We start from the raw sequence: 26,663 nt of genomic DNA, 5'->3' as shown, positions 1-26,663 counted from the left end.
CAAAATGTATTGTCCATATAGCCAGTACCCTGCGCTTCCTCTATTACTCCACCTGGAGTTACCTTGCAAGATATCACTTCCCTAATGTCATCAGCTTTATCTGATGTTGTCTGCTTTTCCTATGCTGCAGGGAAAGCGCAAGAGGAAATGTAATCAATCAGTGAATAAGGTTGCTGACACAGTAGTGGCTATTCCGAATGTTTCTTCCCAGAAACCTGAAGAGGAAGATACTTCGGTAGCATCTGAGGGTGAAATCTCAGATTCAGACAGTGTAGTACCTTTATCTGATACTGAAGTTGTTTCTTTCAGGTTTAAGCTTGAACACCTCCGTTTGTTACTTAAGGAGGTTTTAGCTACCCTGGACGACTTGGACACTACCGTCGTAGTCAATCCTACGAAGTCCAGTAAACTAAACAAGTATTTTGACGTGCCCTCCATGTTGGAGGTATTTCCTGTACCAGATAAGGCTACAGAGATTATTGCTAAGGAATGGGAGAGACCGGTATCCCTTTTTCTCCATCCCCTATATTTAAAAAAGTTTCCTATAGCAGATGCTATCAAGGAGTCTTGGCAGACGGTACCTAAAGTGGAAGGGGCAATTTCCACGCTAGCCAAGACCAAGAGAACTACTATTCCCATAGAGGATAGTTGTTCCTTTAATGATCCTATGGATAAGAAGTTAGAGGGGTTACTCAAGAAAATGTATGTACACCAGGGTTTACAATTGCCATCCGCGGTTTGTAGCTCAAGCTTAGATATTAAATTGTTAACTTGGAAAGTTTTGTTTCTTGTTATTTCATCTGCTCGTTGAGTGTCAGAACTCTCGGTATTACAGTAAGAGTCTCCTTACCTTATTTTTCATTTGGATAAGGTGGTTTTGCGTACTATGTTAGGGTTTCTCCCTAAAGTGGTTTCATAACGGAACAATAATCAGATTATTGTTCCTTCCTTGTGTCCTAATCCTTCTTAAAAGGAACGGCTTTTGCACAATCTGGATGTGGTGCGTGCATGAAAATTCTATTTAGACGACTAAGGATATTCGTCCGTCTTCTACTCTGTCTGTGGTTTTCACTGGGAAACGTAAGGGGCAGAAAGCTACGGCTACTTTTTCTTTGTGGCTGAGTTAAATCTCATTCTACGAGGGCTGTTTTCTCCTCCTGAGCATTCAAAAATGAAGCTTCTGTGGAACAGATTTGCAAGGCTGCAACTTGGTCCTCTCCACACTTTTTCAAAATTCTATAAATTTGACGCTTGCCTCGGCTGAGGCCTCTTTTGGGAGAAAGGTTCTTCAAGCAGTGGTGCCTTCCGTTTAGGTTCCCTGTCTTGTCCCTCCCTTATCTGTGTACTCTAACTTGGGTATAGATCCCCAATAGTAATTGGAAGATCCGTGGACTCATCGTGTCATTAGAAAGAAAAGAAAATTTATGCTTTCCTGATTTATTTATTTGTTGACACAAGTCCACGGCCCGCCATGTACTTTGGACAGGTTTGTTGGTATGTTACAAACTTCAGACACACCTGTACCTTGTTGCTTCCTTTCTCTCTTTTGTGTCGGTCGAATGACTGCGTTGGGGGGGAAGGGAGGTGATATTTAACAGCTTTGCTGTGGTGCACTTTGCCGCCTCTTGCTGGGCAGGAGTTATATTCCCAATAGTAATTAAATGATCCGTGGACTCATCGTGACAAGAAAGAAATACATTTATCAGGTAAGCATAAATTTAGCTTTTTGTGTTAATGCTACGTCATGTGTGAGATGAGGCTCAAGCAATGTGTGAACAGTCAGGTGAAGATCGTCGCAGCCTTTTTTGGCGCATTTTTTTTTTCTATAGTGCAGGGGTTGTCCTGCATGGCACTCCATGTGACCGGGTGTGACCTCTTCTTCAACTTCCTCTTTTCTGATTGGCAGGGAGATGTAACGGTTTCTCTGTGGTCCGGGTCATAGGAGGTGGTGAGTTCCCTGGCCATTGGTGTATAAAGGTGCCTTTTAGTCTATCACAGTCTGCATTAAAGCTGAAAGCTATGGAGGACTCTGTTAGAGGATACTCCCTCTTTAGTTAAATCTAATACCTGTTTATTGTGAGGAGGTTCAGGTTGATCCGTCTGCTCAACTGTGTTCTACAAGCTTTTATAAGATTGCAATTTCTAAAGAGAATAAGATTTAGCACTACTGAGCCGTCAACCTGAGGGTTCTCAGTCACGCGAGGTAAGTTTCCAACAATCGTGTCCGATTATACATGTAGCTCCCCAAGGCCCTACTAATCCTTCTGCAGGAGGGGCCTTGTGGCCACCAGATTTGCTGCCCACTTATAAGAGGCGGTTTCTGCGGCCTTCCATGCCCTGCAAAGTGCAAACGAAGGAAAAGACATAGCCTCCTGTCCCAGGGGTCATCTACTCTGTTGGATGTCTCAGATTATAGACCTCTCGCTATGGAGGAGCCAGACTTAAAGTTTAAGATTGAGTATTTGCGCTTTTTACTGAAAGTGCTTGCTACGTTGGAGGTTCCGGAACCGTAACTTCCGGAAGAACCTTTGATCCCTAAGCTAGATAGGGTTAACGAGAACAGGGTGGTACCTCAGATGTTCCCAGTTCCTGTGAAGATGGCTGCAATTATTAAGAGTCTGAGAAACTGGACTCGTCCTTTTCTCCCTCTACATCTTTTAAAAAGCTGTTCCCTGTTCCGGACTCTAAGTTTGAGCTATAGGGGGCCATTCCTAAGGTGGATGGAGCTATCTCCTCGCTAGCTAAGCGTACGACTATTCCCCTCGAAGATAGTTCGTCCAAGGAGCCCATGGATAAAAAATTAAAATCAATGTTGTGAAAGAAAGAGGTTTTAGTTTTTTTCTAACTCACAGGGTTTGTTTTCCAACCGGCAGAGGCGATCGCTGCAGTGGCTGGAGTGGCTACCTATTGGTGTGACACTCTGTCAGCTATGGTCAAGGTTGAGACTCCCCTCGGAGATACAGGAAAAGATTTAGGCCTTAAGAGTTGCAATTTCTTATCTGTGATACAAATATGTTGTTCGCCTGAATGCTAAGACATCAGGTTTCTCCGTTCTAGCCCATAGGGCTCTGTTATTCTTCGTCTGCTTACATGACCTCCAGGTCTAGATTACTATCCCTTCAGTTTCAGGGGAAGTTCTTTTTGGTCCAGGCCTGGACTCTATCATATCCATGGTTACGGGAGGCAAGGGTGCTTTCCTTCCGCAGGTTAAGAATAAGCCTAAGAGCTCTACTTTTCGTCCCTTTCGTTTGGACAAGTCTCAACGTCAGTAGCCTGCTGCAAACACTGAGCAGTCCAAGGGATCTTGGAAGCCATCCCAATCTTGGAACCAAGTCCAAGCAGAGCAAGAAGCCCCTCGAGACAAAGTCAGCATGAAGGGGCGACCCCCGATCCGTCGCTGGATTGCGTCGGGGGCAGACTATCTCTGTTCGCAGAGGCTTGGATGAGACGTGCATGATCCTTGGGTTCTGGAGGTTATTACCCAGGGTTACAGGATAGGGTTCAAGACTCATCCGCCCAGGGGCAGATTCCTCCTGTCAAACCTATCCTCAAGTCCAGAGAAGAGACGCCTAGAGTGTGTAAGGGATCTCTCCTCTCTGAGTGAGTAATCGTTCCAGTACCTCTAGCAGAAATATGTCTAGGGTACTATTCAAACCTTTTCGTGGTCCCAAAGAAGGGCACATTCCACCCAATTTTAGACCTAAAGTGCCTAAACAAGTTTCGGTCAGTCCCATCCGTTCAAAATGGAGACAATCTGATTCTGCCCCTAGTTCAAGAGGAGCAATTTATGACAATAGACTTGAAGGATGTCTACCTTCACGTGCCAATCCACAAGGACCACGTCTGGTTCCTACGATTCCCATTGTACCTACTTATCCTGGTGTGAGGAACGTGGATATCCCTGGCACAAGGTTAGGGTATCCAGGTTTCTGGCCTTTCTCCAGGATGGACTTGGATAAGGGTCTTGCAGCCAGTTCCTTAAGGGGACAGATTTTGGCGTTGTCGGTGCTGTTTATCAAGAAGCTAGCGGAGCTTCCTGATATTCAGTCCTTTGTTCAGACTGTCTAGGATCAGACCTGTCTTTAGAAATTCTGCTCCTCCTTGGAGCTTAAACATGGTTCTTAAGGTCTTGCAGAGGGCTCCGTTTGAGCCTATGCATGCGCTTGACATTAAGATCATTTCCTGAAAGGTTTTACTTCTTCTGGCTATTGCCCCCTTACCTGGTTTTCACGCTGATAAGGCTGTACTTCGCGCTGGGTTGGGATTTCTTCCCAAGGTAGTGTCAGATCATAACATTAATCAGGAGATAGTAGTTCCTTCCTTGTGTCCTAACCCTTCATCTAAGGAAAGGTTACTGCATAACTTGGATGAGGTTCGAACCTTGAAGTTCTATCTTCAGGCCTCAAATGATTTCAGACAGACTTCGTCCTTATTTGTGGTGTATTCAGGGAAGCGTACCCTAATTATTTAATTTCCAACTGTGGGAGGAGAGTCCACTGCGCCTGCCCGTTTGCTCCGGTGGGCGGACCTTAATTTAATAATAATCTTCTGGCAGAATTTTATACCCTGATATTTCTTCTACTGTTCCTTGTTCCCTTGGCAGAATGACTGTGGATGAGGAGTGGGGGAGGTATTTAAGTTTTTGGCTGGGGTGTCTTTGCCGCATCCTGGTGGCCAGGTTCTTAATTCCCACAAGTAATGAATGAAGCAGTGGACTCTCATCCCACAGATGGAAATTATGGAAATGAAATTATCAGGTAAGCTTTTTTTTTTTTTTTTTTTACTTCCTTAGAAGCTCACAGTTTAGCACTGTTGAAAAGGTAAGGCTGGGATACACTGAAATGGGCTGGAAAACAAAGAGCAGAAACTTCCCCCCTCTACCTACTCCAGCTTGCTCCTGTTTGTGTAAAGGGTCTTTTCATATGCAGACAAGTCTACTTCTAAAACTTTGGGGATTTGTTAGAAGTCTAAAAATCAGTACAATGTTTAAAAATAAGCTAAACTAAACAACCTGTATGGGCTATATAAATGGATCCTCTACAAAACATTTATGCTAAGAAAAATCTTAGTGTACAATGTTACTTTTCTCTTACATTGGTGTATCCGGTCCACGGCTTCATCCTTACTTGTGGGATATTCTCAATCCTTACAGGAAGTGGCAAAGAGAGCACACAGCAGAGCTGTCCATATAGCTCCCCTCAGGCTCTGCCCCCCCTAGTCATTCTCTTTGCCGCTCTAACAAGTAGCATCTCCACGGGAGGGTAAAGAGTTTGTGGTGTTAGATTTTGTAGTTTATTTCTTCTATCAAAAGTTTATTTTAAAATAGTGCCGGCTTGTACTATTTACTACTCTGAATCAGAAAGAGATGAAGATTTCTGCTGAGAGGAATATGATTTTAGCACCAGTAACTAAAATCCATTGCTGTTCCCACGCAGGACTGTTGAATACCGGAGAACTTCAGTTGGGGGGAACAGTTTGCAGGCTTAAAGGGACAGTCTACACCAGAATTTTTATTGTTTTAAAAGATAGATAATCCCTTTATTACCCATTTCCCAGTTTTGCATAACTAACACAGTTATAATACTATACTTTTAACCTCTGCGATTATCTTGTATCTAAGCCTCGGCAAACTGCCCCTTTTTTCAGTTCTTTTGACAGACTTGCAGTCTAGCCAATCAGTGCCTGCTCTCAGATAACTTCTCGTGCACGAGCACAGTGTTATCTATATGAAATACGTGAACTAACACCCTCTAGTGGTGAAAAACTGTTAAAATGCAATCTGAAAGAGGTGGGCTTCAAGGTCTAAGAAATTAGCATATGAACCTCCTAGGTTAAGCTTTCAACTTAGAATACCAAGAGAACAAAGCAAAATTGGTGATAATAGTAAATTGGAAAATTGTTTAAAATTACATGCTCTATCTGAATCATGAAAGTTTATTTTGGCCTAGACTGTCCCTTTAACTGCTTCAGGTATGATCAGTCATTTTTCTAACAAGACCCAGTAATGCTAGAAGACTGTCAGAAATCCCCACAGGGGTAGGTAAGCCATTTTTTCTCAGACTCTAAGTATAAAATGATTGCTTAAATTAAGGGCTTAATCGATTGCTTATTAGCATGATTTAAGAATGGATATGCTGTTTTTGACACTTATAAAACGCTTATGGGGTTTTTTATTTTGCCTGGTACTTGATTAGACACCTAATCTACCTCAAAGGCCCCATCACTCTGGAATGGAGAGGGAGGGGGCCTCATTTTCACGCCTCAGTTGCGCAGTTGTTTTTGCTAAGACAGTTCATGCAGCTTCACGTGTGGAGTCCAGAGACCTCAGAGGGGACTTCAGAGAGGCTTATTTCTTCATCAAATAATCCCTAAGGAAGGTAAAAGCCACAGTAGAGGCTGTGGCATCGTGCTGTAGAGTTTATAACCGGTTAATTGCAGTTTTTAGCTCCGGTTTGGGCATTAAGGGGTTAATTGATCTGAAAATTTGTGTGCAATCTTTTCAAAGCATTGGGATAATGTGGTGAAAATTTCATTAAGATCGGATGTTTGTTTGAGGGTTTTGATGTTTTGGTAATAAAGTGTGCACTTTTATTATTTAAAGACACAGTAACGTTTTTTAAAAAAAAGTATTTTTTCTTGCATTATAGTGCTGTCTAAGTCTGTCAAACATGTCTGAGCCTTCAGATAGCCCTTGTTCTATATGTTTAAAAGCCATGGCGGTACCCCCATTGAATTTATGCTTGAAGTGTGCTATAGTGTCCAAGCAGTTTAAGGACCATACAGTGACACTTAAAAATGTAGCCCAAGATGTTGCTTTAGCTGAAGGTAGTGAGGATAGTACTCTATCCTCTCCTGTGTCGACACCAGTTATGCCCGCGCAAGCGATGCCCAGTACCTCTAGCGCATCGATCCCTATTACTTTGCAGCAGTAATGGATAATTCTCTCGCAGCATTTTTATCCAAACTGCCAGCGTTTCCAAGGAAGCGCGATAGCTCAGTTTTAAATACAGAAAATGAGCAATCGGACGCAGCGGATAATTTATCTGTAGTGCCCTCACAACAATCTGACTTGGCGGTGAGGGAGGGCCTGTCTGAGGGAGAAATTTCTGACACAGGAAAAGTTTCTCAGCAGGCAGAGCCAGATACCATAGCATTTAAATTTAAGCTAGAACACCACCGCGCCCTGCTTAAGGAGGTCCTGGCTACACTTGATGATTGTGACCCCTTAGTGGTCCCAGAAAAATTGTGTAAAATGGACATATTCTTAGAGGTCCCGGTACACACTGATGCGTTTCCGATACCTAAGAGGGACGCGTGGCAGACGGTCCCTAAGGTAGAGGGGGCAGTTTCAACTCTAGCTAAGCCAATAGAAGATAGTTGCGCTTTCAAAGATCCTATGGATAAAAAAATAGGTTTACTTAAGAAAATATTTGTTCAACAAGGTTTCCTTCTTCAACCAATTTCTTGCATTATTCGTCTAACCACTGCAGCGGCTTTTTGGTTTGAGGAACTAGAAAACTCACTCCAGAAGGAGACTTCTTATGACTAGGTTATGGACAGAATTCACGCCCTGAAGTTGGCTAATTCTTTCATCACAGATGCCGCTTTTCAGTTGGCTAAATTAGCGGCGAAAATTTCTGGTTTTGCAATTGTGGCGCGCAGAGCGCTTTGGCTAAAATCTTGGTCGGCGGATGTGTCGTCCAAAACAAAACTGCTTAATGTTCCTTTCAAGGGTAAGACCCTATTTGGGCCAGAGTTGAAAGAGATTATTTCAGATATCACTGGGGGAAAGGGCCATTCCCTTCCACAAGATAGACCTTTCAAAGCTAAAAACAAGTCTAATTTTCGTTCCTTTTGCAATTTTAGGAACGGACCTGCTTCTACCTCTTCAGCCACTAAGCAAAAGGGTAACGCTTCCCAGCCCAAACCAGCATGGAAACCCCTGCAAGGCTGGAACAAGGGTAAACAGGCCAAGAAGCCTGCTGCTGCTACCAAAACAGCATGAAGGGGTATCCCCCGATCCGGGACCGGATCTAGTAGGGGGCAGACTTTCTCTCTTTGCTCAGGCTTGGGCAAGAGATGTGCCGGATCCCTGGGCGTTAGAAATTGTCACTCAGGGGTACCTTCTGGAATTCAAGGACCTTCCTCCAAAGGGTAGGTTCCACATTTCTCGCTCGTCTTTAGACCAGATAAAGAGACAGGCATTCTTACGTTGCGTAGAAGACCTTCTAAAAATGGGAGTGATACACCCAGTTCCAACAGCATAACAAGTACTGGGTTTTTACTCAAACCTGTTTGTAGTTCCAAAAAAGGAAGGAACTTTCAGGCCAATCCTGGACTTAAAAATCCTAAACAAATTCCTCAGAGTTCCATCATTCAAAATGGAAACCATTCGGACAATCTTACCAATGATCCAGGAGGGTCAATATATGACTACCGCAGATTTAAAGGATGCGTACCTGCATATTCCTATCCACAAATATCACCATCAGTTCCTGAGGTTTGCCTTTCTGGACAAGCATTACCAGTTCGTAGCTCTTCCCTTCGGATTGGCCACTGCTCCCAGAATTTTCACAAAGGTGCTAGGGTCCCTTCTAGCGGTGCTAAGACCAAGGGGCATTGCAGTAGCACCTTACTTAGACGACATCTTAATTCAAGCATCGTCCTTTCACAAGGCAAAGGCTCATACGGACATTGTTCTGGCCTTTCTAAGATCTCACGGGTGGAAGGTGAATGTAGAAAAGAGTTCTATGTCCCCGTTCACAAGGGTTCCCTTCCTGGGAACAATAATAGACTCGGTAGAGATGAAAATCTTTGACAGAGGTCAGGAAGTTAAAACTTTCAAACACTTGTCGAGTTCTTCATGCCATTCCTCATCCCTCCGTGGCTCAATGCATGGAGGTAATAGGACTAATGGTTGCGGCAATGGACGTGGTTCCTTTTGCTCGAATTAATCTAAGACCACTGCAGCTGTGCATGCTCAAACAGTGGAATGGGGATTATGCGGTTTTGTCTCCCCAAATACAAATGGACCAAAAAACCAGAGACTCACTCCTCTGGTGGTTGTCTCAGGATCACCTGTCTCAGGGAATGAGCTTCCGCAGACCAGTGTGGATCATTGTCACGACCGACGCCAGTCTCTTAGGTTGGGGCGCGGTCTGGGAAACCCTGAAAGCTCAGGGTCTATGGTCTTGGGAAGAATCTCTTCTCCCTATAAACATTTTGGAATTGAGAGCGATATTCAATGCGCTCCAGGCCTGGCCTCAGCTAGCAGAGGCCAAATTCATCAGATTTCAGTCGGACAACATCACGACTGTAGCGTACATCAATTATCAGGGAGGAACAAAGAGTTCCCTGGAGATGAGGGAGGTATCCAAGATCATCAAATGGGCAGAGGATCACTCCTGCCATCTATCAGCAATTCACATCCCAGGAGTAGACAACTGGGAGGCGGATTATCTGAGTCAGACTTTCCATCCGGGGGAGTGGGAACTTCACCCGGAAGTTTTTGCCCAGTTAACCCAACTATGGGGTCTTCCAGATCTGGATCTGATGGCGTCACGACAGAACTCCAAAGTTCCACGTTACAGGTCCAGGGATCCCAAGGCGACATTGGTAGATGCCTTAGTGGTGCCTTGGTCGTTCAATCTAGCTTATGTCTTTCCACCGTTTCCTCTTCTCCCGCGGCTAGTAGCCAGGATCAAGCAGGAGAAGGCTTCGGTAATTCTGATAGCTCCTGCGTGGCCACGCAGGACTTGGTATGCAGACCTGGTGAATATGTCATCTGCTCCACCATGGAAGCTACCTTTGAGGCAGGACCTTCTAATCCAAGGTCCATTCAAGCATCCAAATCTAGTTTCTCTGCAACGGACTGGTTGGAGATTGAACGCTTAGTTCTAGCTAAGCGTGGGTTCTCTGAATCCGTTATAGATACTCTGATCCAGGCTAGAAAGCCTGTTACCAGGAAAATTTACCATAAGATATGGCGGAAATATCTTTGTTGGTGTGAATCCAAGGGTTACTCATGGAGTAAGATTAGGATTCCAAGGTTACTATCTTTTCTCCAAGAAGGATTGAAGAAAGGTCTGTCAGCTTGTTCCTTAAAAGGACAGATATCTGCTCTGTCTGTTTTGTTACACAAGCGTCTGGCAGCCGTGCCAGATGTTCAGACGTTTGTACAGGCTTTAGTCAGAATCAAGCCTGTCTACAGATTTGTGACTCCTCCATGGAGTCTAAATTTAGTTCTTTCAGTTCTTCAAAGGGTTCCGTTTGAACCTCTACATTCCATAGATATTAAGTTGCTATCTTGGAAAGTTTTGTTTTTGGTAGCTATTTCTTTTGCTAGAAGAGTTTCTGAATTGTCTGCTTTGCAGTGTAATTCACCCTATCTGGTGTTCCATACAGATAATGTCGTTTTACGTACCAAACCTGATTTTCTTCCAAAAGTGGTTTCCAATAAGAATATTAACCAGGAAATAGTTGTTCCTTCTCTATGTCCTAATCCAGTTTCTAACAAGGAACGTCTGTTACACAACCTTGATGTAGTTCGTGCTTTAAAGTTTTATCTAAAAGCAACTAAAGACTTCAGACAAACATCTTCCTTGTTTGTCGTCTATTCTGGCAAGAGGAGAGGTCAAAAAGCAACTGCTACCTCTCTGTCTTTCTGGCTGAAAAGCATCATCCGATTGGCTTATGAGACTGCTGGAAGGCAGCCTCCCGAACGTATTACTGCTCATTCCACTAGAGCTGTGGCTTCCACATGGGCTTTCAAGAATGAGGCTTCTGTTGAACAGAGCTGTAAGGCAGCGACTTGGTCTTCACTGCATACATTTGCCAAATTTTACAAATTCGATACTTTTGCTTCTTCGGAGGCTATTTTTGGGAGAGAGGTTTTGCAAGCAGTGGTGCGTTCCGTTTAGGTAACCTGACTTGTTCCCTCCCTTCATCCGTGTCCTAAAGCTTTGGTATTGGTTCCCACAAGTAAGGATGAAGCCCTGGACCGGATACACCAATGTAAGAGAAAACAGAGTTTATGCTTACCTGATAAATTTCTTTCTCTTACGGTGTATCCGGTCCACGGTCCACGGCCCACCCTGGCAGTTTAGTCAGGTTTAAAATTTATTTTTGTTAACTACAGTCACCACTTCACCCTATGGTTCTCCTTTTTCTCCTAACCGTCGGTCGAATGACTAGGGGGGCGGAGCCTGAGGGGAGCTATATGAACAGCTCTGCTGTGTGCTCTCTTTGCCACTTCCTGTAGGGATTGAGAATATCCCACAAGTAAGGATGAAGCCGTGGACCGGATACACCGTAAGAGAAAGAAATTTATCAGGTAAGAATAAATTCTGTTTTTTAAATGGTGCACATAAAGTTGACAGTGCTGAAGTGATGACAGAACTCATGTGAAACAATTTAATATTTGAGTATTAAAAGGCAAGCAAACAGTTTAGAAGTAGGACATTTATTGCAGTCGCAAATTTCTCAATTTATGTATGAGTAATTTTATTTTGTGTTAAGTTGTAAATATTCCACTGTCCTAAACTTTTAAATATAATTCCAGTGGTGGTGGCGGCGGCGGCGGCGGAAGCAGTGGGGGCAGTGGAGGAAGTCGGCGGCGGGACTCTTTTTATGATAGGAGTTATGACAGGAGTTATGACAGATATGAAGAATATGACTACAGATACCGGTAAGTTTGTTGGTCTTCACTGCTGTTTATTAAAGCAATGATTTATGCTAGAAAGCTTAGGCTTTCTTAAATAGTTAAAAAAAAACAAAAAAAAAAACTCTTCTTCTAACCATTTCTTTCATGTAATTAGCAAGAGTCCATGAGCTAGTGACGTATGGGATATACATTCCTACCAGGAGGGGCAAAGTTTCCCAAACCTCAAAATGCCTATAAATACACCCCTCACCACACCCACAATTCAGTTTTACAAACTTTGCCTCCGATGGAGGTGGTGAAGTAAGTTTGTGCTAGATTCTACGTTGATATGCGCTCCGCAGCAAGTTGGAGCCCGGTTTTCCTCTCAGCGTGCAGTGAATGTCAGAGGGATGTGAGGAGAGTATTGCCTATTTGAATGCAGTGATCTCCTTCTACGGGGTCTATTTCATAGGTTCTCTGTTATCGGTCGTAGAGATTAATCTCTTACCTCCCTTTTCAGATCGACGATATACTCTTATATATACCATTACCTCTGCTGATTCTCGTTTCAGTACTGGTTTGGCTATCTGCTATATGTAGATGAGTGTCCTGGGGTAAGGAAGTCTTATTTTCTGTGACACTCCAAGCTATGGTTGGGCACTTTGTTTATAAAGTTCTAAATATATGTATTCAAACATTTATTTGCCTTGACTCAGAATGTTCAACTTTCCTTATTTTCAGACAGTCAGTTTCATATTTGGGATAATGCATTTTGATTTAACCATTTTTTCTTACCTTCAAAAATTTGACTCTTCCCTGTGGGCTGTTAGGCTCGCGGGGGCTGAAAATGCTTCATTTTATTGCGTCATTCTTGGCGCAGACTTTTTTGGCGCAAAAATTCTATTTCCGTTTCCGGCGTCATACGTGTCGCCGGAAGTTGCGTCATTTTTTTTACGTTATTTCGCGCCAAAAATGTCGGCGTTCCGGATGTGGCGTCATTTTTGGCGCCAAAAAGCATTTAGGCGCCAAATAATGTGGGCGTCTTATTTGGCGCGAAAAAATATGGGCGTCGTTTTTGTCTCCACATTATTTAAGTCTCATTTTTTATTGCTTCTGGTTGCTAGAAGCTTGTTCTTTGGCATTTTTTCCCATTCCTGAAACTGTCATTTAAGGAATTTGATCAATTTTGCTTTATATATATGTTGTTTTTTCTCTTACATATTGCAAGATGTCTCACGTTGCATCTGAGTCAGAAGATACTACAGGAAAATCGCTGTCAAGTGCTGAATCTACCAAAGCTAAGTGTATCTGCTGTAAACTTTTGGTAGCTATTTCTCCAGCTGTTGTTTGTATTGATTGTCATGACAAACTTGTTAAAGCAGATAATATTTCCTTTAGTAAAGTACCATTGCCTGTTGCAGTTCCCTCAACATCTAAGGTGCAGAATGTTCCTGATAATATAAGAGATTTTGTTTCTGAATCCATAAAGAAGGCTATGTCTGTTATTTCTCCTTCTAGTAAACGTAAAAAATCTTTTAAAACTTCTCTCCCTACAGATGAATTTTTAAATGAACATCATCATTCTGATTCTGATGACTCCTCTGGTTCAGAGGATTCTGTCTCTGAGGATGATGCTGATAAATCTTCATATTTATTTAAAATGGAATTTATTCGTTCTTTACTTAAAGAAGTCCTAATTGCATTAGAAATAGAGGATTCTGGTCCTCTTGATACTAATTCTAAACGTTTGGATAAGGTATTTAAAGCTCCTGTGGTTATTCCAGAAGTTTTTCCTGTTCCTAATGCTATTTCTGCAGTAATTTCCAAAGAATGGGATAAATTGGGTAATTCATTTACTACTCCTAAACGTTTTAAGCATTTATATCCTGTGCCGTCTGACAGATTAGAATTTTGGGACAAAATCCCTAAAGTTGATGGGGCTATTTCTACCCTTGCTAAACGTACTACTATTCCTACATCAGATGGTACTTCGTTTAAGGATCCTCTAGATAGGAAAATTGAGTCCTTTCTAAGAAAAGCTTATCTGTGTTCAGGTAATCTTCTTAGACCTGCTATATCTTTGGCTGATGTTGCTGCAGCTTCAACTTTTTGGTTGGAAACTTTAGCGCAACAAGTAACACATCGTGATTCTCATGACATTATTATTCTTCTTCAGCATGCTAATAATTTTATCTGTGATGCCATTTTTGATATTATCAGAGTTGATGTCAGGTTTATGTCTCTAGCTATTTTAGCTAGAAGAGCTTTATGGCTTAAAACTTGGAATGCTGATATGGCTTCTAAATCAACTTTACTTTCTGTTTCTTTCCAGGGTAACAAATTATTTGGTTCTCAGTTGGATTCCATCATTTCAACTGTTACTGGTGGGAAAGGAACTTTTTTACCACAGGATAAAAAATCTAAAGGTAAAAGCAGGGCTAATCGTTTTCGTTCCTTTCGTTTCAACAAAGAACAAAAGCCTGATCCTTCATCCTCAGGAGCAGTTTCAGTTTGGAAACCATCTCCAGTCTGGAATAAATCCATGCCAGCTAGAAAGGCAAAGCCTGCTTCTAAGTCCACATGAAGGTGCGGCCCTCATTCCAGCTCAGCTGGTAGGGGGCAGGTTACGTTTTTTCAAGGAAATTTGGATCAATTCTGTTCACAATCTTTGGATTCAGAACATTATTTCAGAAGGGTACAGAATTGGTTTCAAGATGAGACCTCCTGCAAAGAGATTTTTTCTTTCCCGTGTCCCAGTAAAAGCTCAAGCATTTCTGAAATGTGTTTCAGATCTAGAGTTGACTGGAGTAATTATGCCAGTTCCAGTTCAGGAACAGGGGATGGGGTTTTATTCAAATCTCTTCATTGTACCAAAGAAGGAGAATTCCTTCAGACCAGTTCTGGATCTAAAAATATTGAATCGTTATGTAAGGATACCAACGTTCAAAATGGTAACTGTAAGGACTATCTTGCCTTTTGTTCAGCAAGGGAATTATATGTCCACAATAGATTTACAGGATGCATATCTGCATATTCTGATTCATCCAGATCATTATCAGTTCCTGAGATTCTCTTTTCTGGACAAGCATTACCAGTTTGTGGCTCTGCCGTTTGGCCTAGCTACAGCTCCAAGAATTTTTACAAAGGTTCTCGGTGCCCTTCTGTCTGTAATCAGAGAACAGGGTATTGTGGTATTTCCTTATTTGGACGATATCTTGGTACTTGCTCAGTCTTTACATTTAGCAGAATCTCATACGAATCGACTTGTGTTGTTTCTTCAAGATCATGGTTGGAGGATCAATTTACCAAAAAGTTCTTTGATTCCTCAGACAAGGGTAACCTTTCTGGGTTTCCAGATGGATTCAGTGTCCATGACTCTGTCTTTAACAGACAAGAGACGTCTAAAATTGATTGCAGCTTGTCGAAACCTTCAGTCACAATCATTCCCTTCGGTAGCCTTATGCATGGAAATTCTAGGTCTTATGACTGCTGCATCGGACGCGATCCCCTTTGCTCGTTTTCACATGCGACCTCTTCAGCTCTGTATGCTGAAGCAATGGTGCAAGGATTACACGAAGATATCTCAAACAATATCTTTAAAACCGATTGTTCGACACTCTCTAACATGGTGGACAGATCACCATCGTTTAATTCAGGGGGCTTCTTTTGTGCTTCCGACCTGGACTGTAATTTCAACAGATGCAAGTCTCACGGGTTGGGGAGCTGTGTGGGGATCTCTGACGGCACAGGGAGTTTGGGAATCTCAGGAGGTGAGATTACCTATCAATATCTTGGAACTCCGTGCAATTTTCAGAGCTCTTCAGTTTTGGCCTCTTCTGAAGAGAGAATCGTTCATTTGTTTTCAGACAGACAATGTCACAACTGTGGCATACATCAATCATCAAGGAGGGACTCACAGTCCTCTGGCTATGAAAGAAGTATCTCGAATTTTGGTTTGGGCGGAATCCAGCTCCTGTCTAATCTCTGCGGTTCATATCCCAGGTGTAGACAATTGGGAAGCGGATTATCTCAGTCGCCAAATGTTGCATCCGGGCGAATGGTCTCTTCACCCAGAGGTATTTCTTCAGATTGTTCAAATGTGGGAACTTCCAGAAATAGATCTGATGGCGTCCCATCTAAACAAGAAACTTCCCAGGTATCTGTCCAGATCCCGGGATCCTCAGGCGGAGGCAGTGGATGCATTATCACTTCCTTGGAAGTATCATCCTGCCTATATCTTTCCGCCTCTAGTTCTTCTTCCAAGAGTAATCTCCAAGATTCTGAAGGAATGCTCGTTTGTTCTGCTGGTAGCTCCGGCATGGCCTCACAGGTTTTGGTATGCGGATCTTGTCCGGATGGCCTCTTGCCAACCGTGGACTCTTCCGTTAAGACCAGACCTTCTGTCACAAGGTCCTTTTTTCCATCAGGATCTGAAATCCTTAAATTTAAAGGTATGGAGATTGAACGCTTGATTCTTGGTCAAAGAGGTTTCTCTGACTCTGTGATTAATACTATGTTACAGGCTCGTAAATCTGTATCTCGAGAGATATATTATAGAGTCTGGAAGACTTATATTTCTTGGTGTCTTACTCATCATTTTTCTTGGCATTCTTTTAGAATACAGAGAATTTTACAGTTTCTTCAGGATGGTTTAGATAAGGGTTTGTCCGCAAGTTCTTTGAAAGGACAAATCTCTGCTCTTTCTGTTCTTTTTCTCAGAAAGATTGCTATTCTTCCTGATATTCATTGTTTTGTACAAGCTTTGGTTCGTATAAAACCTGTCATTAAGTCAATTTCTCCCCTTGGAGTTTGAATTTGGTTCTGGGAGCTCTTCAAGCTCCTCCGTTTGAACCTATGCATTCATTGGACATTAAATTACTTTCTTGGAAAGTTTTGTTCCTTTTGGCCATCTCTTCTGCCAGAAGAGTTTCTGAATTATCTGCTCTTTCTTGTGAGTCTCCTTTTCTGATTTTTCATCAGGATAAGGCGGTGTTGCGAACTTCTTTTGAATTTTTACCTAAAGTTGTGAATTCCAACAACATTAGTAGAGAAATTGTGGTTCCTTCATTATGTCCTAATCCTAAGAATTCTAAGGAGAAATCGTTGCATTCTTTGGATGTTGTTAGAGCTTTGAAATATTATGTTGAAGCTACGAAATCTTTCCGTAAGACTTCTAGTCTATTATCTTTTCCGGTTCTAGAAAAGGCCAGAAAGCTTCTGCCATTTCTTTGGCATCTTGGTTGAAATCTTTAATTCATCTTGCCTATGTTGAGTCGGGTAAAATTCCGCCTCAGAGAATTACAGCTCATTCTACTAGGTCAGTTTCTACTTCCTGGGCGTTTAGGAATGAAGCTTCGGTTGACCAGATCTGCAAAGCAGCAACTTGGTCCTCTTTGCATACTTTTACTAAATTCTACCATTTTGATGTATTTTCTTCTTCTGAAGCAGTTTTTGGTAGAAAAGTACTTCAGGCAGCGGTTTCAGTTTGAATCTTCTGCTTCTGTTTTTCGTTAAACTTTATTTTGGGTGTGGATTATTTTCAGCAGGAATTGGCTGTCTTTATTTTATCCCTCCCTCTCTAGTGACTCTTGTGTGGAAAGATCCACATCTTGGGTAGTCATTATCCCATACGTCACTAGCTCATGGACTCTTGCTATTTACATGAAAGAAAACATAATTTATGTAAGAACTTACCTGATAAATTCATTTCTTTCATATTAGCAAGAGTCCATGAGGCCCGCCCTTTTTTTGTGGTGGTTATGATTTTGTATAAAGCACAATTATTCCAATTCCTTATTTTATATGCTTTCGCACTTTTTTCTTATCACCCCACTTCTTGGCTATTCGTTAAACTGAATTGTGGGTGTGGTGAGGGGTGTATTTATAGGCATTTTGAGGTTTGGGAAACTTTGCCCCTCCTGGTAGGAATGTATATCCCATACGTCACTAGCTCATGGACTCTTGCTAATATGAAAGAAATTAATTTATCAGGTAAGTTCTTACATAAATTATGTTTTTGTTACAGTACACTTAATTCTCTTGCTTTATTTTTAAATTGAATTAAAAAAATCTTTCAGGAGGCGATCTCCTTCACCCTACTACAGCCGTTACAGATCTAGGTCCAGATCACGTTCTTACAGTCCTCGTGAGTATCAAGTCTTTATAAAAAAAGCTATTCCCAAATCTACATTATCCTGTTGCTTAAAGGGATAGGAAAATCTAAATTAAACTTGCATTATTGGGATAGAGTATGTAATTTTAAGAGCCTTTTAAATTCACTTCTATTTCCAAATGTTTTATTCTCTTGGTATCCCTTGTTGGAAAAATATGCACATATCCTACACTAGTGGGAGCTGCTGCTGAGTTGGTGCCTGCACACATTTTGTCTTTTGTGATTGGCTGACTAGATGTGTTAATCTTGCTGCCAGTAGTGCAATGATGTTCCTTCAGCAAAGGATAACAAAAGAACATAGCAAATTTGATATTGGAAGTTAATTAGAAAGTTGTTTAAAACTGTATTTTCACTCCAAATCATGACAGAAAATTTTAGGGTTTCCTGTCCCTTTTTAACGTGTAATTTTAGTGAGAACAAATCACATGTATTGAACATTTTTATAGCTAATTTTACCTTAAAGGGACACTGAAGTCAAAATTAAACTTTCATGATTCAATATATTTTACTTCTTTTTTGGGGGAGGTTAAGAACAAATCTAAAATTGCCAAAAACCATCAGTCAACACACGATTACATACATCAGTTTGAAGTTAAATATCCTTCAGGAGGATTGCTACTACAAATAACATTCTAATATACCATTGTTTCATATAGAACAGAAGGAATCAATTGCCAGAGGCCCAGCGATTCTGCCTTATATTTCCTTAAAGTGTAAACTTGTCTAGTTCGTTAGATAGCCTTTTATGCTTATCCAAGGCATTCTTAACTACAATGTTTCATTACTACCTCTTGTGAAAGTTTATTCCACAAATCAATCACCCTTTCTGTAAAGTGCTTCCTCAAATTACTCCTGAATATACTACCCTTTAGCTTGAGATCATGACCCCTTGTTCTTGAATTTCTTTTAATGTAAAATACTCACAGCTTTAGCTTTACTAAGCCCCTTTAATATACTTGAAAGTTGCTATCATATCACCTCTTTCCCTTCTCTAAGCTATACATATTTGGGTAATTGACTCTCCTGGTACATTTTTTTAGACCATGTACCAATTTGGTAGCCCTCTTTTTTTTGCACAAACAACTTTACAATTTACTTATCAATTTTGCTTAGTTCTTTATATACTTTGTTAAATACTAATCCTAGGTGAGCTCAGTGTGCACGTTTATTTAGCCATCTGTCAGTAGTGTTTGCAACACTGTTTATAGCAAAGTTATACATAGTTGCAAACGCAGCTTCTATAGATTGCTATAGACACGTGCATGCTACTAAGCTTTCAGCCTACCTAGGTTTTCTCTAAACAGCAAGTCAGCATAAGGTATTCACTGCTTACTGGTTATGAGAAACTACCATGCGAATATTGGTAAATAGACCTGCCTCAAGCATGCTTGGAAATTCATATATTTTTATTATTAAATACAGTAAAATTGAATAATCAATAAGTAAATTCGAATTTTTAAAATTTGCCAGCCCTTTGTATTGTGACAGCCATAAGCTAACCACAGACTTGCACCTGCTCAGTGAGCATTAATAAACACCCCACAATTTGATAATGGAAATACAAATTAAATGTTTCTTAAAACTGCATGCTTTATCTGAATCATAATTATTTAATTTTGACTTGTGTCCCTAAGTGATGCACTATGTAAAAAACAGCTATTGACATAATACAAGGCTATGATACATTTCACCTCAACATTCAGCCCTATGTACATAAACATTTTTAAGTATATGAACTGTTTAACGGTTTCTTCTGAAGTGTTGATATATATTTTTTTTCTTTTAACAGGTCGCTATTAAAGCTGTCGAAGCAGACATTAAAACCGGAGTACCCATTTTTAAAGATTTCTTAGAATCTCTTTACAGCTTTCTGTTTAAAAGTATTCTTTTATGAAACTCGACAAACTGTATCGCTGTAGTATTTTGTGTAAATAGTAAGAAGCTGTTAAATACAAGTTGCTAGAAGTAAAATGCTGTGGCTGTTTCTAAACTTCATGTATTCTGTTTTTCAGAAAAAAAAAAATCTTTTTCCTTGTTTTTTTTATTTGAAACAGTGCTGATTGCTGCATTAATTATTTGTCAGTACTGAAGTTACACTTATATATATTCTCCAAACTTGTTCATCTAACTGTAAGGGACATATTTTGTGATAGCAGCAAAGTGTAATAAAACTGTTTAAAACAAAAATGGTGTGACCTTTTTTAAGAATTTAAGAAAATAACTTTTTTTGCCTTGTAATGACAGCAAAAAGTCACTTTCATTGGTGAGAGAGCTACATATAAAACAGTATGAGATTGTAATATAAAATGTTTAATTGTTATTTTAAACTATGCTTAAAGTGATGGTAAACTTTAATGATGCCTTTATTCATGAAATGCATTATAAATGCTAAATTATTTAAATATATACCCTTTCGTGTTTTTAGAAATTGCACTGTTCCTCTGCCAGTAACGCATACTCTAATATTTCTGTTCGATTATTCAGGCTGTAGCCAATCGGATCACGCGCCCTTTGGCATCCAGCAAGTTCATAACTCTCCTCCTTGTTTAGTTTGCGCATGCGTTATTAAAACTTGCTGGACGCCAAAGGGGGTGAGATACGATTGGCTACAGCCTAAATCGTAATTTAACACAGAAAATAAATGAAAGGGTAATAATTTTAAATTTAGCGTTTTATAATGTATTTCATGAATTAAAGTGCCAATCATTTACTTTGTGATTACAAATATTGATATAGTCAAAGTTTAATATTTTAATTTATTCCATTTTCCTTCAGTTTAAGTCTGAAAAGAATTTTTTTTCTAAATTCCACTGTCAATCTAAAAAGTAATTGGTGTCGCCATATTTGTACGCAAGTTGCCCCTTATTGGTTTCCCCTGCTGAATGGACAAATCTAAAAGGAATTTCACACAGCATTTTTGCAAACAGATATAAATACAACACTAGCTCAAACATGGCAGTACCCATTACTTTTTAGACTTAGTGATGGTACAGCGAATGTCAGAGGGACGTGAAGGGAGTATCACTTATTGAATACGATGATTTCCCTAACGGGGGTCTATTTAATAGGTTCTCTGTTATCGGTCGTAGAGATTCATCTCCTACCTCCCTTTTCAGATCGACGATATACTCTCAATTTACCATTACCTCTACTGATAACTTTCAGTACTGGTTTGGCTATCTGCTATATGTGGATGGCTGTCTTTTGATGTCTCAATCTGATCCTGCCTCAGAAGTTTCTGCTGGAACATTGCTGCCTGACATCAGTTCTACCAAAGCTAAGTGCATTTGTAAGATTGTGGAAATTATTTTGCTGAATGTCATTTGTAATAGTTGTCATGATAAACTTTTACATGCAGTACATTGCCAGTTGCAGTTCTTTCAACTTCTAACGTACATGATATACCTATGAATTTTAAAGAATTTGTTTCTGATTCTATCTAGAAGGCTTTGTCTGCATTTCCACCTTCTAATAAACGTAAAAGGTCTTTTAAAACTTCTCATTCAGTTGATGAAATTTCAAATGACCAACAACATAATAATTTTATCCTCTTCTGATGAGGATCTATCTGATACAGAAGATCCTTCCTCAGACATTGACACTGACAAATCTACTTTTTTATTTAAAATAGAGTATATGCGTTTTTTATTAAAAGTGTTAATTACTTTGGATATTGAGGTAAACAGTCCTCTTGACGTTCAGTCTAATAAACGTTTAAATGCTGTTTTTAAACCTCTTGTGGTTTCTCCAGGTTTTTCCTATTCCTGAGGCTATTTCTCCAACATTGGTGTGTCCGGTCCACGGCGTCATCCTTACTTGTGGGATATCTCTTCCCCAACAGGAAATGGCAAAGAGTCCCAGCAAAGCTGGCCATATAGTCCCTCCTAGGCTCCGCCCACCCCAGTCATTCTTTTTGCCGTTGCACAGGCAACATCTCCACGGAGATGGTTAAGAGTTTTTTTGGTGTTTAAAAGGAACTACCCCCAAGGGGAAGGTTCCACATATCTCACTTATCCTCAAACCAAATAAAGAGACAGGCGTTCTTACATTGTGTAGAAGACCTGTTAAAGATGGGAGTGATACACCCAGTTCCAATAAAGGAACAGGGAATGGGATTTCTCCAACATTGGTGTGTCCGGTCCACGGCGTCATCCTTACTTGTGGGATATTCTCTTCCCCAACAGGAAATGGCAAAGAGTCCCAGCAAAGCTGGTCACATGATCCCTCCTATGCTCCGCCCACCCCAGTTATTCTCTTTGCCGTTGCACAGGCAACATCTCCACGGAGATGGTTAAGAGTTTTTTGGTGTTTAAATGTAGTTTTTATTCTTCTATCAAGTGTTTGTTATTTTAAAATAGTGCTGGTATGTACTATTTACTCTGAAACAGAAAAGGATGAAGATTTCTGTTTGTAAGAGGAAGATGATTTTAGCAGTCAGTAACTAAAATCGATTGCTGTTTCCACACAGGACTGTTGAGATGAAGTAACTTCAGTTGGGGGAAACAGTTAGCAGACTTTTCTGCTTAAGGTATGACTAGCCATATTTCTAAAAAGACCATGTAATGCTGGAAGGCTGTCATTTCCCCTCATGGGGACCGGTAAGCCATTTTCTTAGTCAAACATAAAAGAATAAAGGGCTTAAAAAAGGGCTTAAAAACTGGTAGACATTTTTATGGGCTAAAACGATTGCTTTATTGGGGCATATTATGCAGATTCTAGCTAATAATTGGCATTATAATCTTGGGGAACGTTTAAAAAACGGCAGGCACTGTGTTGGACACCTTTTTTAGTCTGGGGGCCTTTCTAGTTATAGACTGAGCCTCATTTTCGCGCCATTACTGCGCAGTTGTTTTTGGAGAGCAAGGCATGCAGATGCATGTGTGAGGATCTAAGAATCACTAAAAAAGCTTCTAGAAGGCGTCATTTGGTATCTTATTCCCCTCTGGGCTTGGTTGGGTCTCAGCAAAGCATATAGCTGGGACTGTATAGGGGTTAAATTTAAAAACGGCTCCGGTTCCGTTATTTTAAGGGTTAAAGCTCTGAAATTTGGTGTGCAATACTTTTAATGCTTTAAGACACTGTGGTAAAATTTTGGTAATTTTTGAACAATTCCTTCATACTTTTTCACATATTCAGTAATAAAGTGTTTTCAGTTTGAAATTTAAAGTGACGGTAACGGTTTTATTTTAAAACGTTTTTTGTGCTTTGTTGACAAGTTTAAGCCTGTTTAACATGTCTGTACCATCAGATAAGCTATGTTCTATATGTATGAAAGCCAATGTGTCTCCCCATTTAAATTTATGTGATAATTGTGCCATAGTGTCCAAACAAAGTAAGGACAGTAATGCCACAGATAATGATATTGCCCAAGATGATTCCTCAAATGAGGGGAGTAAACATGATACTACATCATCCCCTACTGTGTCTACACCAGTTTTGCCCACACTGGAGGCCCCTAGTACATCTAGTGCGCCAATACTTATTACCATGCAACAATTAACGGCTGTAATGGATAACTCCATAGCAAATCTTTTATCCAAAATGCCTACTTATCAGAGAAAGCGCGATTGCTCTGTTTTAAACACTGAAGAGCAAGAGGGCGCTGATGATAACTGTTCTGACATACCCTCACACCAATCTCAAGGGGCCATGAGGGAGGTTTTGTCTGATGGAGAAATCTCAGATTCAGAAAAAAATTCTCATCAAGCTGAACCTGATGTTGTGACATTTAAATTTAAATTAGAACATCTCCGCGCACTGCTTAAGGAGGTGTTATCTACTCTGGATGATTGTGACAATTTGGTCATTCCAGAGAAATTATGTAAGATGGACAAGTTCCTAGAGGTTCCGGTGCCCCCCGACGCTTTTCCTATACCCAAGCGGGTGGCGGACATAGTAAATAAAGAGTGGGAAAAGCCCAGCATACCTTTTGTTCCCCCCCCTATATTTATGAAATTATTTCCCATAGTCGACCCCAGAAAGGACTTATGGCAGACAGTCCCCAAGGTCGAGGGGGCGGTTTTTACTCTAAACAAACGCACTACTATTCCTATCGAAGATAGTTGTGCTTTCAAAGATCCTATGGATAAAAAATTAGAGGCTTTGCTTAAAAAGATTTTTGTACAGCAAGGTTACCTTCTACAACCAATTTCATGCATTGTTCCTGTCACTACGGCAGCGTGTTTCTGGTTCGAGGAACTAGAAAAGTCGCTCAGTAAAGAATCTTCGTATGAGGAGGTTATGGGCAGAGTTCAAGCACTTAAATTGGCTAACTCTTTTGTTTTAGATGCCGCTTTGCAATTAGCTAGATTAGCGGCGAAAACTTCAGGGTTTGCTATCGTGGCGCGCAGAGCGCTTTGGCTAAAGTCTTGGTCAGCGGATGTGTCTTCCAAGACAAAATTGCTTAACATTCCTTTCAAAGGTAAAACATTATTTGGACCAGATTTGAAAGAGATTATTTCAGACATCACTGGGGGAAAGGGCCACGCCCTCCCACAGGATAGGTCTTTTAAGGCTAAAAATAAGCCTAATTTTCGTCCCTTTCTCAGAAACGGACCAGCCTCTAATTCTGCATCCTCTAAGCAAGAGGGTAATACTTCACAACCCAAACCAGCCTGGAAACCAATGCAAGGCTGGAACAAGGGTAAGCAGGCCAAGAAGCCTACCACTGCTACCAAAACAGCATGAAGGGATAGCCCCCGATCCGGGACCGGATCTAGTGGGGGGCAGACTCTCTCTCTTTGCTCAGGCTTGGGCAAGAGATGTTCAGGATCCTTGGGCGCTAGAAATAGTTTCTCAAGGTTATCTCCTGGAATTCTAGGAACTACCCCCAAGGGGAAGGTTCCACAGGTCTCACTTATCTTCAAACCAAATAAAGAGACAGGCATTCTTACATTGTGTAGAAGACCTGTTAAAGATGGGAGTGATACATCCAGTTCCAATAAGAGAACAAGGAATGGTATTTTATTCCAATCTGTTCATAGTTCCCAAAAAAGAGGGAACATTCAGACCAATTTTGGATCTGAAGATCCTAAACAAATTTCTCAGGGTACCATCGTTCAAAATGGAAACTATTCGAACGATCCTACCCACCATCCAGGAAAGTCAATTTATGACTACCGTGGATTTAAAGGTTGCGTACCTACATATTCCTATCCACAAGGAACATCATCAGTTCCTAAGGTTCGCTTTTCTGGGCAAGCATTACCAGTTTGTGGCACTTCCATTCGGATTAGCCACTGCTCCAAGGATTTTCACAAAGGTACTAGGGTCCCTTCTAGCGGTTCTAAGACCAAGGGGCATTGCAGTAGTACCTTACTTGGACGACATTCTAATTCAAGCGTCGTCCCTGTCAAAAGCAAAGGCTCATACGGACATCGTCCTAGCCTTTCTCAGGTCTCACGGATGGAAGGTGAACAAAGAAAAAAGTTCTCTGTCCCCGTCAACAAGAGTTCCCTTCTTGAACAATAATAGATTCCTTAGAAATGAGGATTTTTCTGACAGAGGTCAGAAAATCAAAACTTCTAAGCTCTTGTCAAGTACTTCATTCTGTTCCTCGTCCTTCCATAGCGCAGTGCATGGAAGTAATAGGATTGATGGTTGCAACAATGGACATAGTTCCTTTTGCACGAATTCATCTAAGACCATTACAACTGTGCATGCTTAGACAGTGGAATGCGGATTATACAGACTTGTCTCCGATGATTCAAGTAGATCAAAAGACCAGAGATTCACTCCGTTGGTGGCTGACCCTGGACAATCTGTCACAGGGAATGAGCTTCCGCAGACCAGAGTGGGTCATTGTCACGACCGACGCCAGTCTAGTGGGCTGGGGCGCGGTCTGGGAATCCCTGAAAGCTCAGGGTCTATGGTCTCGGGAAGAGTCTCTTCTCCCGATAAACATTCTGGAACTGAGAGCGATATTCAATGCTCTCAGAGCTTGGCCTCAACTAGCAAAGGCCAAATTCATAAGGTTTCAATCAGACAACATGACGACCGTTGCATATATCAATCATCAGGGGGGAACAAGGAGTTCCCTGGCGATGAAAGAAGTGACCAAGATAATTCAATGGGCGGAAGATCACTCCTGCCACTTGTCTGCGATCCACATTCCAGGAGTGGAAAATTGGGAAGCGGATTTTCTGAGTCGTCAGACATTCCATCCGGGGGAGTGGGAACTCCATCCGGAAATCTTTGCCCAAATAACTCAATTATGGGGCATTCCAGACATGGATCTGATGGCGTCTCGTCAGAACTTCAAGGTTCCTTGCTACGGGTCCAGATCCAGGGATCCCAAGGCGACTCTAGTAGATGCACTAGTAGCACCTTGGACCTTCAACCTAGCTTATGTATTCCCACTGTTTCCTCTCATTCCCAGGCTGGTAGCCAGGATCAATCAGGAGAGGGCCTAGGTGATCTTGATAGCTCCTGCGTGGCCACGCAGGACTTGGTATGCAGACCTGGTGAATATGTCATCGGCTCCACCATGGAAGCTACCTTTGAGACAGGACCTTCTTGTTCAAGGTCCATTCGAACATCCGAATCTGGTTTCCCTCCAACTGACGGCTTGGAGATTGAACGCTTGATTTTATCAAAGCGTGGGTTTTCAGATTCTGTAATAGATACTCTGATTCAGGCTAGAAAGCCTGTAACTAGAAAAATTTACCATAAAATATGGAAAAAATATATCTGTTGGTGTGAATCTAAAGGATTCCCATGGAACAAGATAAAAATTCCTAAGATTCTATCCTTTCTACAAGAAGGTTTGGAGAAAGGATTATCTGCAAGTTCTCTGAAGGGACAGATCTCTGCTTTATCTGTTTTACTTCACAAAAGACTGGCAGCTGTGCC

General features: G+C 41.1%; 1 protein-coding gene across 1 annotated transcript in view; it reads left to right on the top strand.

Moving 5' to 3' along the window:
• TRA2A (transformer 2 alpha homolog) overlaps positions 1 to 20,000 on the top strand; it is an 87,529-nt gene extending 67,529 nt beyond the window's left edge. Inside the window, exons 6-8 of the mRNA XM_053714147.1 lie at positions 11,561 to 11,686; positions 17,719 to 17,786; positions 19,603 to 20,000. Of these exons, the coding sequence (XP_053570122.1) occupies positions 11,561 to 11,686; positions 17,719 to 17,786; positions 19,603 to 19,613 (205 nt within the window). The 3' untranslated portion in view covers positions 19,614 to 20,000. The remainder of the gene's footprint in view (positions 1 to 11,560; positions 11,687 to 17,718; positions 17,787 to 19,602) is intronic.
• The last annotated feature ends 6,663 nt before the right edge of the window (positions 20,001 to 26,663 follow it).

This window comes from Bombina bombina, chromosome 5, assembly GCF_027579735.1.
Source record: "Bombina bombina isolate aBomBom1 chromosome 5, aBomBom1.pri, whole genome shotgun sequence".
In the NCBI taxonomy this organism is placed as follows: domain Eukaryota; kingdom Metazoa; phylum Chordata; class Amphibia; order Anura; family Bombinatoridae; genus Bombina; species Bombina bombina.
Note: the sequence above shows the minus strand (reverse complement) of the source record. Positions and strands in the feature narration are given on the sequence as shown.